The 16,886-nt window shown below is 36.4% G+C and overlaps 1 protein-coding gene across 2 annotated transcripts in view; it reads right to left on the bottom strand.

Annotated features, from left to right (window-relative positions):
- Positions 1-16,886, bottom strand: part of LOC127946276 (E3 ubiquitin-protein ligase HECW1) — a 63,794-nt gene that overhangs the window by 40,563 nt on the left and 6,345 nt on the right. For both annotated transcript variants that reach the window (XM_052542740.1, XM_052542741.1), the window contains exons 3-7: positions 15,324-15,588; positions 13,127-13,234; positions 10,606-10,700; positions 3,140-3,215; positions 1,305-1,474 (exon numbers count right to left, since the gene is read on the bottom strand). In XM_052542740.1, coding sequence (XP_052398700.1) covers positions 1,305-1,474; positions 3,140-3,215; positions 10,606-10,700; positions 13,127-13,234; positions 15,324-15,588 — 714 coding nt within the window. The remainder of the gene's footprint in view (positions 1-1,304; positions 1,475-3,139; positions 3,216-10,605; positions 10,701-13,126; positions 13,235-15,323; positions 15,589-16,886) is intronic.

The following is a 16,886-nucleotide window of genomic DNA, read 5'->3' as shown; positions in this document are numbered from 1 at the left end:
AAAGTGTGTGTGTGTGTGTGTGTGTGTGCGCTGAAGCTGTCAAAGACACTGCAAAAAGAGACCCAATATTTATTAGTGGCTTTCTCACTGAGAGAGCAATGCATTTCACCACTGCTTCAATCTAAGGGACAGTTCACCAAAAAATGGAAAATCTGTCATCATCTGCTTGCCTTCATGTCGTTTCAAACATGTATGAGTTTCTTCTAATGAAGAGAAGACAGTCTGAAGAATGTTGGATAGCCAACAGTTTAAACAATAGTATTTTTTTCCCTACTATGGAAGTCAATGGCTACCGTCAACTGTTTGGTTCCCAACATTCTTCAAAAGAGCTTCATTTGTGCTCAACAGAAGAAAGAAACTCATACAGGTTTGAAATAACACAAGGGTGAATAAATGATGACAGAATCTCCATTTTTGGGTGAACTGTCCCATTAACAAGTAGAAATACAGCTATTGTGTGGTTTATGTATTTACTTTTTTAGATTTAAATGTTTCTGATCGCACAACTGAATCCATTATGCATCAAAATGATTGATTATGGTTATATCTATAGTTATAATGGTGAATACAACATCCGGGGAGTGAGTGTGAATGAGTGCCATGATTAAATCCTTAACCTGATAACTGTCACTCACGTTTTTGAAGATAGACTTGAATGTGCATGATACAAACCAAATTTTTTATATTTCATGACTGAAAACATTTTGTAACGTGATTTTGATGTACCATTTACATGGTAATGCAATGTCTGATTTTAAAATGGGTTTTGAAGGATGAATTTTGAGATTTTATGTTTTCAAGTGATATATAACTTCTGATGATTTCTAAAATGTGATAGAGAAAAAGGCAACGAGGAAGTCTTATTTTTAAACAAAGGTCAACACTCTTTTTGTAATGTAGATTTCTGAGGGTGCACTCTTGTCATAAATTGATCTATTACTTTTCCTACATAATTTTTAACAAAAAATATTGGTATAATATATATTTGGGAGTCTTAGACCTTTCCAACGATATATAGTTTGTCAAGATTAGATTAAATTTGATTGTAATATAGTATAGTCAACGGGACGGGGTGACATTTAACAGGTTAAACACTATGTAATTTCCATGAATGTTGTAAATATTTGTCATAATTTCATATATTAAAAGCTTCACCGCACTGATTTTAGAGGTGATGCCAGCTCTGTTTGTGCGGTTGTGTTTCATGAAATGTCCCAAACGCAGCTCCAGACTCAAACTCAAAGGTGATTTAGATGTCCCATGCCTTTAAATGATCCGTCCTATCAAACATGAAGGAGGCTCACCTCTCTCTTCCAGACGGGGTTGACCGTGTTGCAGATGATGCCTGAGCGTTTCTCCTGACCGTGGTGAGGCAGCGCAGGGAAGATGCTGTGCTTTCCAGGCTGGATGGAGATCTTCAGATACGGGTCAGGATTGAAGAACATTCCCTTCTTCAGAGCCACTGCCTGAACGTCTGAAAAAGAGCAGAGCAAAGGAAAACTAAAACTTAAACTTACTTATGTAGTGTAATTATTGCCATTGTCATTTTATTAAAATTATCTATTATATTATTATTATAATTTGCAAATTCTAATATATATATATATATACTTTGTTTATTACTTCAATAATCATTTAGAGTTTATGGTGAAATGACAACACCAATATCAGTGAGTCAAAACACTATACATGTGTATGTAGGTATATTTACATACTGATATTAAGATAAATTATTACATTAAAAAAATAAAAAAATCGAATTACACACACACACACACACACACACACATTTATGTTTGATGATTATAATTATAATAATACATTAAAACAAATAAATAAATAAATTGTAATTACTCCATTATGTAAATTAATTATACTAAATGTATTCTTAAATGTTATAATACTAATTATATACACAGTATATTTAAATAGCTGCAACACTATATTATTACATTATAAATATAAATGCTGTTTATTTTTATTTATTTATTTATATATTCAAATGTAACAACAGATTTAGTACTACTGCTCATAATAATTCAGGCTATACAGTACATCCCCAGAAAGTTACCCCTTTCCTGTTAATATTCAACTGCATATATGTTCTAACTTTAGTGTTTCCTGGTGTCCTTGTAATATTAAAACATAATTTATAGAAAAACAGGGGAAGCGAGAGGCTTAAAGGCTAGAGTCTGGGAATATGAAGAGAAAAGCAGGAAGTGTCAGAATCCCACCGGAGCTCATTATCTCCTCCAGTATCCAGACAGCAGACAGAGATGGATACTGACTATCAGCTTAATGCGTTTTTAACACTTTAGATGGAGCGTCTGAGTGTGTGATGCCATTTAGAGGCACGAGACCTCCGATATTCACTGAAAAGATGTGAAATGATTGCACTTTTATCAGGTTTCTTCTCAAACAACCATGCCAAGCTAACAGAACAAGAGGATGTTCCCTCGGTTTCAGGTTTTTGCAGGTCATCTGCCCACAAGCCATCACTTTGAGCTAAAAGAAACTGTTCTTCATCTCTCAAGGGGTTTTTCCGCTCACTGACGAGATTCGCTGGCAGCTGGACCTCCTTCAAAGCTGCTAATGTGTTTGTAGAAACATGTTCAAGCAGACCTTATGCTCACGGCAGAAGATGGAGCTATGAATAAAACATACAGCGCTGAGGGAGTCCTGAAGAGAACAGACAATAGTTTGGCCATCGCTTCAGATATAACTTAAGAGAAAAGAGAGGGTTTGAAGGGACAAGATTCATCCTTTGATCATTAATCATTTAAATCATGTTTGGGTTGTGACATTGGATTCAAACTGTTTAATTCAGAAGTTACAGAAGCGCTGCACTATATTTCAAAGCGGTTTCTCCAATTTCTCAAGAATCGCTGCAAAAAGAACCTAAAAACCTTGTTATTTCTGCAGGTTTCATTGAAACGGCTGACGTCCACAGTTAGTGTGAAACACAAGAGGATTCATGGGAAACTGTCGCTCAGTGCAACACAGAGACAAAACAGAAAAAGGTTATAAAGGTTTTATGAAGCCCAGAGACTTCAGTGAAAGAGAGAGAGACATTTCTGAGGCTTCACACACACACACACACACACACACACACACACACACATAGCCAGCACTGCCTTACCTGACAGAGAGAAGCTGATGAGTCTCCTGCTGCCCAGAGTCTGAGGAAGCTCCTGACTGATGACAGGCTTCAGCGCCTATCAGAGAGAACCACAGCGGTCAGCTGATCACATGACTGGAGGACAGGAAGAGCTGCTGATAACAGGAAGTGACTTTACAAAGGCCACACCCCTTTCTTTCTTTCCTCTTCTGTTGTTTCAGCAGTGTCTGATATACTGTGCTTAAAGCCCATTACAGACGCCCCGCTCATGGCACCAATCAATAGCACACATTCATTAGGACTGCATTGATTCAGCATCCAGGAAGTGGAAGGGATGGAGGAGAGGGAGAGGCTCATGGGACGGCACTTCTCAGAAGAGGAAAAACTCAAGCTCTACTGCTCATAGGGAACACTGGCTCCAGGGTTATTACTGTAAACTAAAGAACAAATAATTGACTTAAATATACTTTTGTCAACTGAAGAAAAACTACTGCAATATACAAGATCAAAATCAAATTCAAAATCATCCTTCTTCAGAAATAAAGGAAATTAGCTGGGTTTGTGTGCAGTAAGAAATACCACCAGCAGATGGCAATAGATGTGATGTGATGATGCAAAAAAATAAAAAAATAAAATAAAATAAAATAAAATAAAATAAAATAAAATAAAATAAAATAAAATAAAATAAAAAGAACTATTATACTTTATTTGACACAGTAAAATGATCTTGGGGTCTAGGGTTATTATCACAGGTAAAACTATCAAAATATTTTTTTGTTCATTGAAATAAAATAATAAAATAAAACAATAAAAAATTAGAAATGTTGTCTTAGCAACTACCTGAAATATGTTTAATTGTATGCACTAATACTAGAAACTGACATAAATAAAAACTAAAACTGAATTAAATAACCTGAAATAAAAATAAATTACAACTAATAAATAATGAAAGAAATGAAACTAATAAAAATGCTTTAAAAATAAATACATTTTAAAGATAATACTGAAAATATAAAAATAAAAGCTAATTTAAAATATTATTAAAATTATACTACCCTACAACTGATACTAAAACAAAACTATTGTGTAGCCCCAAACAAAACATGAGGGGTAAAGTAAAATTGGAAATAGTATTTAAATAAAACAAATTACCTAATGTAAACTAATAATTCCTGTTCTAGCACTTCAGTCTTTATAATTTTGTGTTTAGTCTGTTTAGTTCTTTATAAATTCAACAGTCCATTCATTAATGAGGTGAGGACCAAAGACTTTCACTTCTTTTCAGCAGGCGACGTGCACAGAATGATTGATTTAAAACACAACACAACAAACATTTAGTGCAGAAACAGCTTTTCCAATCTTTGTAATTTGCGTCTACAGTACATGCAGTCCTTCCAGAAAACTGCCCATAAATGAGTCCAAACATACTTTAGAGTGAACAGAGACAAACAGCAGGCAGACAGAAAAGCAGAGCAGGTGTTTGGAGCAGTTCACACCCAAATGAGATGCAAATCCTGTCCTCCTGAACGCAGCTTTACCCAGATTACTCAGATTAATCAGATCTGCGGGAGACTCAACTGTGCTGCAGCAGGACTTTGGGATCCAGACCGGGTTATTACACAAAAGGTGGAGTTTTGAACAGCAAATCCTACTTCAGGCTGCAGATCGATCTGTTTGTTAGAGTTTCACGGTGATGCTGTTTGTTTTGAGTAATTATTAGATTTGTATTTGATGAAGAAAATTTGTTTCCAGGGTATCTATGTGGTTGCTTAGGTTGTTTTAAAACTGTTGCTAGGTGGTTGCTAGGGTGTTAAAAGAGCCCAATCACAAGTCTCTATGACATTCAGGTCTCTATTAAGAAATCTCTGTTTAACTTACAAAAGATACAGAATGAAATCTGTGATGTTATGTTATGTTATGTCTAAACCTGCCACAGAGCCATATGCATATATATGTAAAAAAAAAAAAAAAAAAAAAAAAAAAAGATTTTAATGACTAAAAAAGGAAAATAAAATTGTCAACAAATTAATTTTATTTTTTAATACATGGTAAAATATAGAGTTTTTTTTTATGAAAAGTCTTTTAATAAGGTAAATCCAACACACATGGAACACTTGACAATTTAACATAAACGTGAATGGACACCGACTAAGGGAAAACTGAGAGTTTTTGTAGCAAACAAAGGAACAGATGAGATAATTAAACACAGGTGAATGAAAGGACAATTAGGAGTTAAAGTAAAACTAGGTCACAGGTGAACTGAAAACACAATGAAAATCAGACCAAAAACTAAACATAACCATAACATAACTCCCCCCTCCCGGAAGGCGCATCCTGCGGCGTAACAGTACCATCAGGAAAGGAGGGGCCGGGCGCCCTGAAGGCTGGTGCAGGATTGGATCAGGGTGGTGACAAGGAGGGCCTCCAGCGTAGGAGCCATGGTGGAGCAGGGAGTTCAGGTTCAGATCAGGAGACTCAGGAGGCCATGGCAGATCCTCTCTTGCCTTGGCTGGCTTTGCCACGGGAATATGGACCCCACCCCCCCCAAAAAAAACATTTATTGGGGAAATCTAGGAATCCCAAGGCTCTGGTGGGTGCTCTACAGGTGTGTGGGTGGCTAAAACAGGGTGCTCAGGAGACGAAGGCGGACTGGACGGGACCAGCGGAGGTGAAGGAGACAAAGGAGGGCTGGACGGGACCAGTGGAGGTGAAAGAGATGAAGGAGAAGAAGGAGGTCTGGATAGGATGAGCGGAGACGAAGGAGATGAAAGAGGGCTGGATGGGACCAGCGGAGACGAAGGAGATGAAAGAGGGCTGGATGGGACCAGCGGAGGTGGGGGAGACGAAGGAGATGGAGGAGTGCCCTAGAGTGGATTCTGGGATGAGGATGGGTGCCGCGACCCCTGGGGACAGCACCATTTTCATTATTGCTGAGAGACATGCTGGAATGGACTCTGAAGTGAGCTTTGGGGCTGGAGCCGACACTGGGCTTAACTGGGGACTTCCCTGAAGCGCTTACGAGGTGCTGGCACTGGAGTAAGTGTCATATAGATGTCCGGCGGGCTTGACTTCCGAGAGGCCGGCCATCTTGACTGCTCAGAGGCTGGTGCTCCTGGGCTGTGGACTCCAGCGGAGCTTTGGAGGACTGTGGGGACTTTGGGGTTATGCAGGCAGAAGGAGCCATTGGAGAGGTATGTGGAGGTTCTCTGCATGGAGTGAGTTGGGGAGATGCGGCACATTCCTGCGGGAGTTTTTTTTTTCTTCCTCAACCTCAAAATCAGAACCATTTAAGAACAGTTTGAGATTAATCAACTCAAAGGAAAGTTACCAGTCGGAAGCTCACAGCGGTTTATCTTGTCATCTAATCCCAATAGGAAGCACGCAACTAGAGTGGCATCATGCCAGCTCACTCGATAGTGAGCTCAAGAAACCCCTCCACATATCACTCCTATCCCTGCTGTAAACCCCACAACGCAAGTGCTATGAAGGAGACGTCACGATGGAGATCAAAGAAAAAAGTATTTTAATAAATGTAACAAATACATGGGCCAATTGCCAACTTAACATAAATGAGAAGGGACACAGACTAGGGGAAAACTGAGAATATTTGTAGGGGAGCAAACAAAGGAAGTGATGAGATATTTAACCAAACACAGGTGAACAAAATTACAATTATGGTAGTGACTTCAATGTAAAAAGTGGTAAGTGCTGTTTCCACCTGATTTACCCAAAAACAGTTTGTTTTGTCTATATAATTGTATGTAATTTGCAATGTTAAATAATATTTTTGACTTAATAAAACCAGTTTGTTTAGCTAATAGACTTTCTAGGCCTTTTTTAAGTATTCAGTTCCAATGGTATACATATGAACACAAACTCAATTCTGGATATTAAATCGAATGATGTGTATGTAATCTGAATTAATCAGTCCCGGTGTGAAAGGAGCAAACCAAATCTATGATGCTGTTCAGTCATCAGAACACATGAAAACACTGACAGGAGAGTGATTTGTGTGTGTGTGTGTGTGTGTGCGTGCTTGTGAGTGTGTGAAAGCATGAGGGTGTGTATGCTACACTTGAGAGTGACGCTAATGCTATAAGCAGCCAGTGAATAGGAAAACAGCTGAAGGAGAGAGAGAGAGAGGCTGCAGGATGCTGAATGCATGCTAATGTCTGTGTGACACGTGAGAGGAGAGCAGTGGGACACACATTTACACCTGATTTACAACGTAAAAGTGGTGCAGACATTTCTAACCTAATGTGCGAGGCTTCCACTTTCATGCACATCTTGTTATTAAGCAAACTGATATTACATTATTTTAATGTATTGTTATAAAAGTAAACACACTGGTTTGAAGCACCAATAGTTTTACTGTTTATTACACTTTATTATTCTTCTATTTATTTATGGCTAATGAATCCAAAGTCTTGAAAATAGCTTACTTATGCGTTTCAAAATAAGGTGGATACATTCAATGATTTAATTGTGCCGTCACTCATAACCAATACATCAACATTTATATTAAATATAGAAAAATATACTGTGAAATGAAAAAGGTTGAAATGAAAATACTGATGCTCATTACTACGCGTTTTTATATTGGTGCATGCTAATTAAAATGATTAAGATAGTGTTAAACCTTTGTTATATATTTGTTTTCCTACTGTTTTACTTTTTGCATGAAATATTTAATTAAATTTCATGGCATATACAATTTTCATATAAGCGGAGAAGAAGGAGGGCTGGAAGCGGAGAAGTATAAATAAATTATAGCTAACAAAATTATATCACCTACTACAACACACACATTCACTTACACAACAGTTCTTAAAAAACAAAAGCATCACCGAATCAAAAAAACATGCCCACGAAAGCTATTTTTATTCACACTCCCAAATGAGCTCTTTTCACTCGACTCACACATATCGCATTACTCTGAAATTGCACTATGCACAAAACAAACTATTTAGAAAGCGCTCGACCATCCATCACGACTGACTGAACTACACTGTTCCCTTTTCTCATCCAAACATAAACTCAAAGCTCGCCTTCGTCTGCATCAGTTTGACATGACAGCTTCCACCTGGCCAGCGGAGGAACGAACGCCATCTTTCTGCTGACTGCATCAACAAAGTCATTCGATACTAGAGGACAAAGTGAACAATAGCACAGAAATCTGCTGCCCGTCCTGTTCCAGCTCCGTAGAGAAGACATCTTTACTTGAAAAGGTCTCTCTCTGACCGTTTAAAGGTCCGTGAGCAGATGACCTTCAGAATCACAAAGCTGCACATCTGCATTGCTCCCAAAATCCCCAAAATCCCAACAGAGGTGGGATTTCTGTATTTGGCTTGTGTTTTATTTACAGTGCGTTTCTGCTGAGTTTGTAAGTCTTTTTAAAATGATTAAAAGAGCTATTTGTGGCTAGTGAAATCAGACTACACTGGTCATGTTCAACACTTAATGTTTTCTTGACATTATTTCTGAGAAAAATGCTTTAGTTGGTTAAAAAAGTTAAATATGTTAAATTTCTAAATTATTAAATTATTGTTAAATATATAAGAAGAAAACATGAAGAAATTACTCTTGCTAATATAACACTGATATTGTTTTAATCTTTAAATCTGAAATGTTAAAAGTAAAAAACATTTTATTTTTACATTTGACACATTTATTTTAAGGATCAGGGCTCAGCTACACTGAAAAAAAAAAAATAAATAAAAAAATCTAAAATTACATTTTACTCAGAAACTACTAGTAAATTTCACACGTAATTACAAAGAATTACATAAAATTAAATGTTACATTTTGAAGCCTAAAATAGTATTTTCGTGTAAAACGTACAACAACAATCTTTGTTTTATTTACAGCTTTAAAAATCATTTTATAAAGTGTACAACAATCCCTTTAAGTCATAGAACGCTATTATATTACTTTTGTATTATCAGTAAGAATAAGCTGCAAGTGGCTGCAGGTGTGTTAAGAGGTCTGAATTGGAGTGCTGACCAATTAAAAGCATTCATGGATAAAACTGCTGAATATATGCAAATAAGCAGAAACGAGGCAAAAATGAATGCGAAGTAAACACTCAGACTACAGCTCGACTGCAGCAGCCAGAGATCTCACGTGTGATCGTCTCATGTGTTTCCCGCAGTGTCATTCATAATCACAGAATCACAGAAAACAGCTTCTGTCATAACAGCTGAAAGCAGCTACCTTCACCCATCCAGGTCTCCAGGTGAGAGCGTCCTCCCTCTTCCCCCTCGCCGTCCGACCGGGCGACATCAGTCCACGCTCAGCTCGCCCCGGGTGATAATTCAGAAACAGAGCCCTCGCTAACGGAGAACCTCCATAAAGACGAGCCAGCCCCGCTTTGCCATCCATCAGCACGTCCGCAGCTCTTCTGTGCTATCCACCGAAAAACCCTTTTCCGCCTCTGCTTCCGCCGAGGTTATTTTTAAACAGCTCGCCCGAGAAAGGGCACTGGTGTTGAGATCAAGTTTTCTGGCTCTCAGCATTTCTGGAGACCACGCCAGCACAAAGGCAGTGGGGCTGCGGAAACTCAATCTCTGGCTTTGGCTTAGTGCTAACAAAGGGTTATTTAGGGGTGCTTCTGCTGAAAGTCGTGATCATTAACAGCTGATCTTCACACCAGATCACATCTGCGTTCTGTCATCGATCCGTCCATATGGAGGTATTTGAACGCTTGTCTGTTGTACTTGGGTGGAATGACCTTTAATCCATTCAACATCTTAATCTAATTTCTGAATGCCGAGAGAAGGACAAACCATTGACCAGAACGCAAGATAAGAACAGCCAAAGCACTTATTATCATCCTGTAATCCTTGTCATATCACTTCAGAGCACTGGATATCAGTGAAAAACCAAATGTGAACATGTGCTACTTCTCAGCTTTTTCTATCAAATACACAATCTATGTTCATAGCTTTATCTTTTAAGTCAATTAGATGAGCTATAAATGCCACATGGGGAGATAAAGAAGTCTATTTCATGCTTTTAATAGATCTTTGAAACATAGGCACTGGTAAAACATCTACAATAGTATGATGAAATATTAGAGATATGTTGATTTGCAAAAAACATTTAACCAATTTAGTTAGCATTTACCTGCAGGAGCGAACTAGCCTCAACTGAACCCAAGACAGATCTAACTCCTGAAACTGACTAATCTCATTTTAAGAGCTCGATTCAGCCATATTTCATGATAATGCACTAAATGCAAACTGCATCTATAGCCAACCATAAAACAGTTACATAGTTAAAAGCAGCAGTCCAGATGTTGTCGGTGACCTCTGCCCTCTGTAGTATTTCATCATCACTGTGACATCAGACACGCTGGAGGGGTTTGTTTAATGCTGAGTTTACATGGGCATCTTCCCTGATCACGTGACCTTATGTGTCACAACAGATTTAACCTCAAACACCAAAGCCAAGGGTGTGTGTGTGTGTGTGTGTGTGTGTTTACTCACATTGGCAGAGGGGTTTCGCACCGTCACGCTCGGCGTCGTGGCTCTAAGCGCTCCACTCAAACCATGATAGTATTTGAAGCACACCTTGGTCTCAGCTGCACGAGAGAGAGAGAGAGAAACAGAGGAACAGAAGGACAAGGTCAAGACATCCTCGACTTACACGCTGATCCACGACTGAGGACCAAATCTCCTCTCTCTCAAACTCAGTGCAGAAATCAGAAGTTGGTGTTGTTATATTAAATACATAATCACACCAATTACCCATTATTACAATTACAAAATAACATACAATTGATGAATAAATAAATTGTCTTCAGTATATGTGATTTTGGTCTTCAAGTCCTCCAAGTCTTCAAGTCCTCCAACTCTTTTTTTTGTGAGAAATGGAAAAGAATGCATTAAATTGATCAGAAGTGTCTTTATGTTTCAAATAATGATCTCCGAATCCTGAAAAAATAAACTGTATCACGTTTTCCACAGAAATATTGAGCAGCACAACTGTGTTCAACACTGATAATAATCAGAAATGTTTCTTGAGCAGTAAATCATCATATTATTCTGATTTCTGAAGATCATGTGACACTGAAGACTGGAGGAATGATGCTGGAAATACAGCGGAGCATCACAGAAATACATTACACTTTAACACAGATTCACAGAAAACAGATGATTCACACTGGAGTAATATTACACTGTTTTACTGTATTTTTGTTCAAATAAATGCATCTTTGGTGAGCAGAAGAGAGTTTTGATCACTTGTGTACCATTATTATATTTATATACTGTATCATGATATTTCAATGGGACTCCAAAATGCTTCAAAGAACACCATGGTATAAAAATGGTACATAATCCAAGCAACTATTGAGAAGTTTGGATGGATATCGTACTCCGATCGGTGAAATGAAAGCTGACAGCTTGTTAAAGTCAGTGTCAAAGTGAACAGGATTTCATGATACGTCTCCTCGAGTGCGTTTCAGATTTCAATTTCATTTCTCAAAGCTTTTATGAACAGTGTGTGTGGCATATGCTAGCAAAACACAAGGCATTAGATCAGCTATTGTCATGTACAGTATGAAGAGCGATGTGATGTCAGAGGAATCCAGAGGTGTGTGTGTGTGTGAGTGTGTGTGTTGATGGATGTGTGTGTGATAGTGTGTGTGTGTGTGTGTGTGTGTGCAGATAGACCGTGTTCCTCCAGGTGAGCTGCTGAACTAAATATGTCTGGCTTGGTTTCACCTGAATAATGCAGAGAAATTTTTTTGGTAGTGGCTTCAAAAAGTATTTTTGACCCTTAAGTCTCATTCCTAAAATGTTTGGATGATATTACATCACATGTCAAAATATTAAAGCAAATGTCATTTTTTAAAGATTGCACTAAAATCTATTCATTTAAAAATTGTACTGAAATAAACAATTCTTTTTCATTAACTGTACAATTAATAGTAATAATAACATCTATTTAAATCAATTTCCTTAACCAAGAGCTATCAAGGTTAATATCAGTGAAGACCATAATAATATTATAATATTCTTCTATTAGATAAAAAGTGGCAATTAGAGCTAATCAACATTATATCTGATTTAATGTATTTCATAAACCTTTTAAGCATTTAATAGCCCTAAACTGTTGAGGAAGAAGTCAGCCTATTTATAGATGCCTCATGTACATTTTTCATTACAATATTTGTATTTAATTTTTAATGTTTGTGTTAGTTCTTATTAAGTGCCAAAAATGAATGCATTATTTTTCCCAGCCCAAGTTTGTATCATTATTTGTGGTACAAGCTGCAAAAATCATCAAAATTAAACAAACCCTTTCGTTTTAATTTCAAAATGAGTTACACAGTACATAAATAGTTAAACTGAATTTCACCTCATCAGATAAGATTCAACATATTACTGTAGTTGCTCTGAATTTGCCAAGTGTATGATGTATTATGTAAATGTGATTGATTTAAATGATAACTGTGTCTTTCATCTCATCCAGACTTCACATAAATACTAGATTCATCATTTTTGTTAGGAATTCAGTTCTAAGGTTTTAAGTGAACAGTGTGTCTCTGAGAAAACACATAATGAGACGGAGGAGACCGTCATGGAGGATATAAAGGCAGATGGCGCGCTGAACATCTGAATCTGGCAGGTTCTGAGATATGGAAAGAGATGCATGGAATGAGAAAACAGATTTATATAATCACGCCAACCGGCATGAAGGAGTCGAGCTGGAAGACTCCCTGATCAAAGACGAAGACAGAACTGAAAATGTGCAGACGGTGAGAAATATCCACTTCAGAAACTGCAGAAATACAGCGACCGTGTGAATCCTGAAGATGAGGAATCCATCGGACTCCCGACTGCTTCAGTGGCTGTGGTGAAATCGGACTTGATTGCTTTTTTGGCAACATCAGCGATTAGCAGAGGAATATGTCAAACCCGAACCCTGAGGCGACTCTGTACAAGAGCACTAATGGAAGAAAGAGACAAACAGACAGGATGAAACAGGAAGAGGAATACTGACCCTCCATGAAGTACAAGCTGGCATCGATTCTCCACACGATCTGGCCTTTGTGGGAGCCGCTCACACCACGACTCTTATAGTCCAGAAAGTTTTCTGACAGAACCTCGTCTGTAAAAGACAAAGAAAGAGATGATGCTGAACTACAGACACAGAGAGCTAGTGGTTTTCTCCTGTTCTGCATCTGTTTCAGGAACAAATACATTACAAAGGTTGTTAGGAACTTATCTTATTATGTCAATGCATTGTTTGGAGAACCATTTTTAAGAATATACATACAGTATATATATAGTACAGACCAAAAGTTTGGAAACATTACTATTTTTAATGTTTTTGAAAGAAGTTTCTTCTGCTCATCAAGCCTGCATTTATTTGATCAGAAATACAGAAAAAACTGTAAAAGCTGAATTTTCAGGATCAATATCACATGATCCTTTAGAAATCATTCTAATGATGATTCATTATCAAAGTTGGAAACAGTTCTGCTGCTTAATATTTTTTCAGAACATGTGATACTTTTTTAGGATACTTTGATGAATAAAAAGTAAAAAAAAAAGAAAAAAAAAAAAGAAGCTATGTTTTTAAATTATAAATATTTTGTAATAACAATATACACTTCTGGTCAGTAATTTGGGGTCAATTTTTTTTCTTTCTTTAAAAAATAAATAAAATCAATACTTTTATTCAGCAATGATGTGTTAAATTGATAAAAAGTGATAGTAAAGAATACATATATTATTAGAATTTTTTTTTTTAAATAAATGCAGTTCTTTTTAACCTTTTATTGATCAAATATATTCGACAGCAGAACTGTGTCCAACACTCATAATAAATCAGAATATTAGAATGATTTCTAAATGATCATGTGATCGACTGATGTTACATGTGACACTGAAGCTGGAGGAATGATGCTGAAAATTCAGCTTTGCACCACCGGAAAAATTTTTTTTTTTTTTTTTTAAGTATATTCAAATAGAAAACTATTATTTTAAGTTGTAATAATATTTCACAATATTACTGTTTTTTTTTTCCTGTATTTTTGATCAAATAAATGCAGGCTTGATGAGCAGAAGAAACTTCTTTCAAAAACATGAAAAATAGTAATGTTTCCAAACTTTTGGTCTGTTCTGTATATATATATATATATATATATATATATATATATGTGTGTGTGTGTGTGTGTGTGTGTGTGTGTGTCCTCTGTTATTAAGAGTTATTAAGCAAATGAAAAAGACACTATCAGTTTTTAGATTACAGACTATTTATTTAAAGAAAACTTTGCATAAAGATATTATCAACTGCGTTATGACAGATATTACAGAATTATTTGATATACTGCTTTATATAATATGTGTGTAAACATGGCCATAAATGGATATTGAGACCACACGTAATGAAAAAAGAAGTGTAATATTATTAAAACAATAATAATAATAATAATAATAATAATAATAATAATAATAATAATAATAATAATAATATAATTAAATAATTAATATAAATAATGTGAAATATAATTTTTTTATGAATGTTTTAATACATTTTTAAATGTGATTAATACTATGATGCTGAGTTGCTGCTCAGTTATCAATTATTGTTAGTGCTCAATAATTAATAATGGATTATTTGATGAATATAAAGTTCTGAAGAACAGCATTTATTTGAAACAGAAACATTATGAATGTCTTTATTGTCACTTTTGATCAATTTTATGTGCCTTTTCTGAATAAAAGTGTTTATTTATTTACATTTTTAAAAATCTTACCTACACCCAAACCTTTGTCATATATTATGGTTTCCAATTTATCAACTGTGTTCAACATTGATAATAATCAGAAATGTTTCTTGAGCAGTAAATGATCATATTATTCTGATTTCTGAAGATCATGTGACACTGAAGACTGGAGGAATGATGCTGAAAATACAGCGGAGCATCACAGAAATACATTACACTTTAACACAGATTCACACAGAAAACAGATGATTCACACTGGAGTAATATTTAACATTTTCCACAGTATTTTTGATCTAATAAATGCAGCCTTGGTGAGCAGAAGGTTCAAAACATTTATAAATATGAATTATTAATACTGGCATTACATCGTGCATTGATCAACCAATCAAAACCCAGGATCTAATACCATCCAGTGAGAAACCCACATCTGTTATCTATGAACGAAGTCAAAGGTCATCTTCTCACCGATGAGGTACATGCCGATCCAGTCTCCGGCGTCCACTTCCTCTCTGATGTCCCAGCAGATGAGCATGTCTTCTGATTGGCCGATGCAGTAGAGGGAGGAGCTGACGGTCAGCGTGGAGCGGCTCTGTAAGGACACCAGGTCCGTGTCGCTGGTGGATCGAGCCGAGCTGAAGCGTGTCTCGCTCTTACACCGACGCCGGCTCTGAGAGCTCCGTGACGGCGAGGCCATGGCCGCCAGACCCAGAAACCTGCTCTGGTACAGGTTCTGCAGGAGATAACGCCACACACACAGTCACATGCATCCTCACTATCTGAAACCAAGTGAAGCCGTCTAACCGTTTCATAAAAGGGTTAACATTCTTTCAATTTCTTCTTCTGCTGCTATGTATATTTGATTTGAAAAACTTGACACAAATTCACAAGTCTTAGTGTTCAAAAGCAGTCAAACTACTTTAACCTTGCGCTTCATCATGTACCCTGGTGCCTGATGTCCACATTATTGGTCACTCTGTCCCATAAAGGGTTAAAAAAATCAAGTTGAGTTTTATATCACTGATAAAAATGACATTTTGATGAGTTAAAATAATGTCAAACATAAATAGCCAAGGCTTACCAATTGCCCATATAATAACTCTATCTCCATATGTTTCTAGCTTCATTTCTATAATAATACTGAAGTATACATATAGTGTGAGGCAGAAATTAAACATTTCAAAAACTGGCACGAGAAATATTTTATAATTTACATCAGAAAATAACACTACAAATATTTATTGAAGCTCTAAACCCATTCTGAAATGAATGCAGAATCTGCAAATGAATGCAATTTCAATGCATTTTAACTAAAGTTTAAGGTTGCGATAGCACAATTGTGGCAACATCAGCATGAAAAAATTCCCAATCGTGTGGATTTCTCTTGAAATGACTGGATTTGACTCTGAAGACCACACATTTACTCATAAATAAACCATTTTTTTCCTGCTATTATCGTAATAATTGGGCTATTCAAAAGTAAACTGCATGATAATTCTGGTAAACGTCATATATCTCATGCTGTCCAAGCTATTCAGAATAATAAGTGGCCCTGAAATGTATTATTGATATTTGTTGTTTGTGGACATGTAACACAGATCTATGAGCAATAATCAGGAAATACAGTGCTTTCCAGAAGATGGAAGAGAAAAGATCATGCAGTGAATGAAGAGGAATATGCAACACCCAAAACAATTAGCATTTCATTACTTCCTTTAACTGGAATGTGAATGAATATGGATCTATTATGATGTGTATGGTTTATTATCCAGTCAGGGTATTAATAAATCTACCGAGAAGCTTAAACATCATATGCACAATAACAAGGTTTTCATGATTCGTTTACACAGGGTTTCTGACGGTTTTGTTTTTAAAAATGTAATTATTAAAAGACATTTATTAAGATCAATTAAAGAACAATAACATTGACTGTTCCTATCTGTTCACTTCAAAAAAGTTAAGCTCTTCCTTAATATTTTTGTCTTGTTTTCCAGAGCAAATGTCAAAGGATTCATAAATCAAGATACATTT

This window comes from Carassius gibelio, chromosome A24, assembly GCF_023724105.1.
Source record: "Carassius gibelio isolate Cgi1373 ecotype wild population from Czech Republic chromosome A24, carGib1.2-hapl.c, whole genome shotgun sequence".
Classification (NCBI taxonomy): Eukaryota; Metazoa; Chordata; class Actinopteri; order Cypriniformes; family Cyprinidae; genus Carassius; species Carassius gibelio.
The sequence above is the reverse complement of the archived record's forward strand: the minus strand, read 5'-3'. Positions and strand labels throughout refer to the sequence as shown.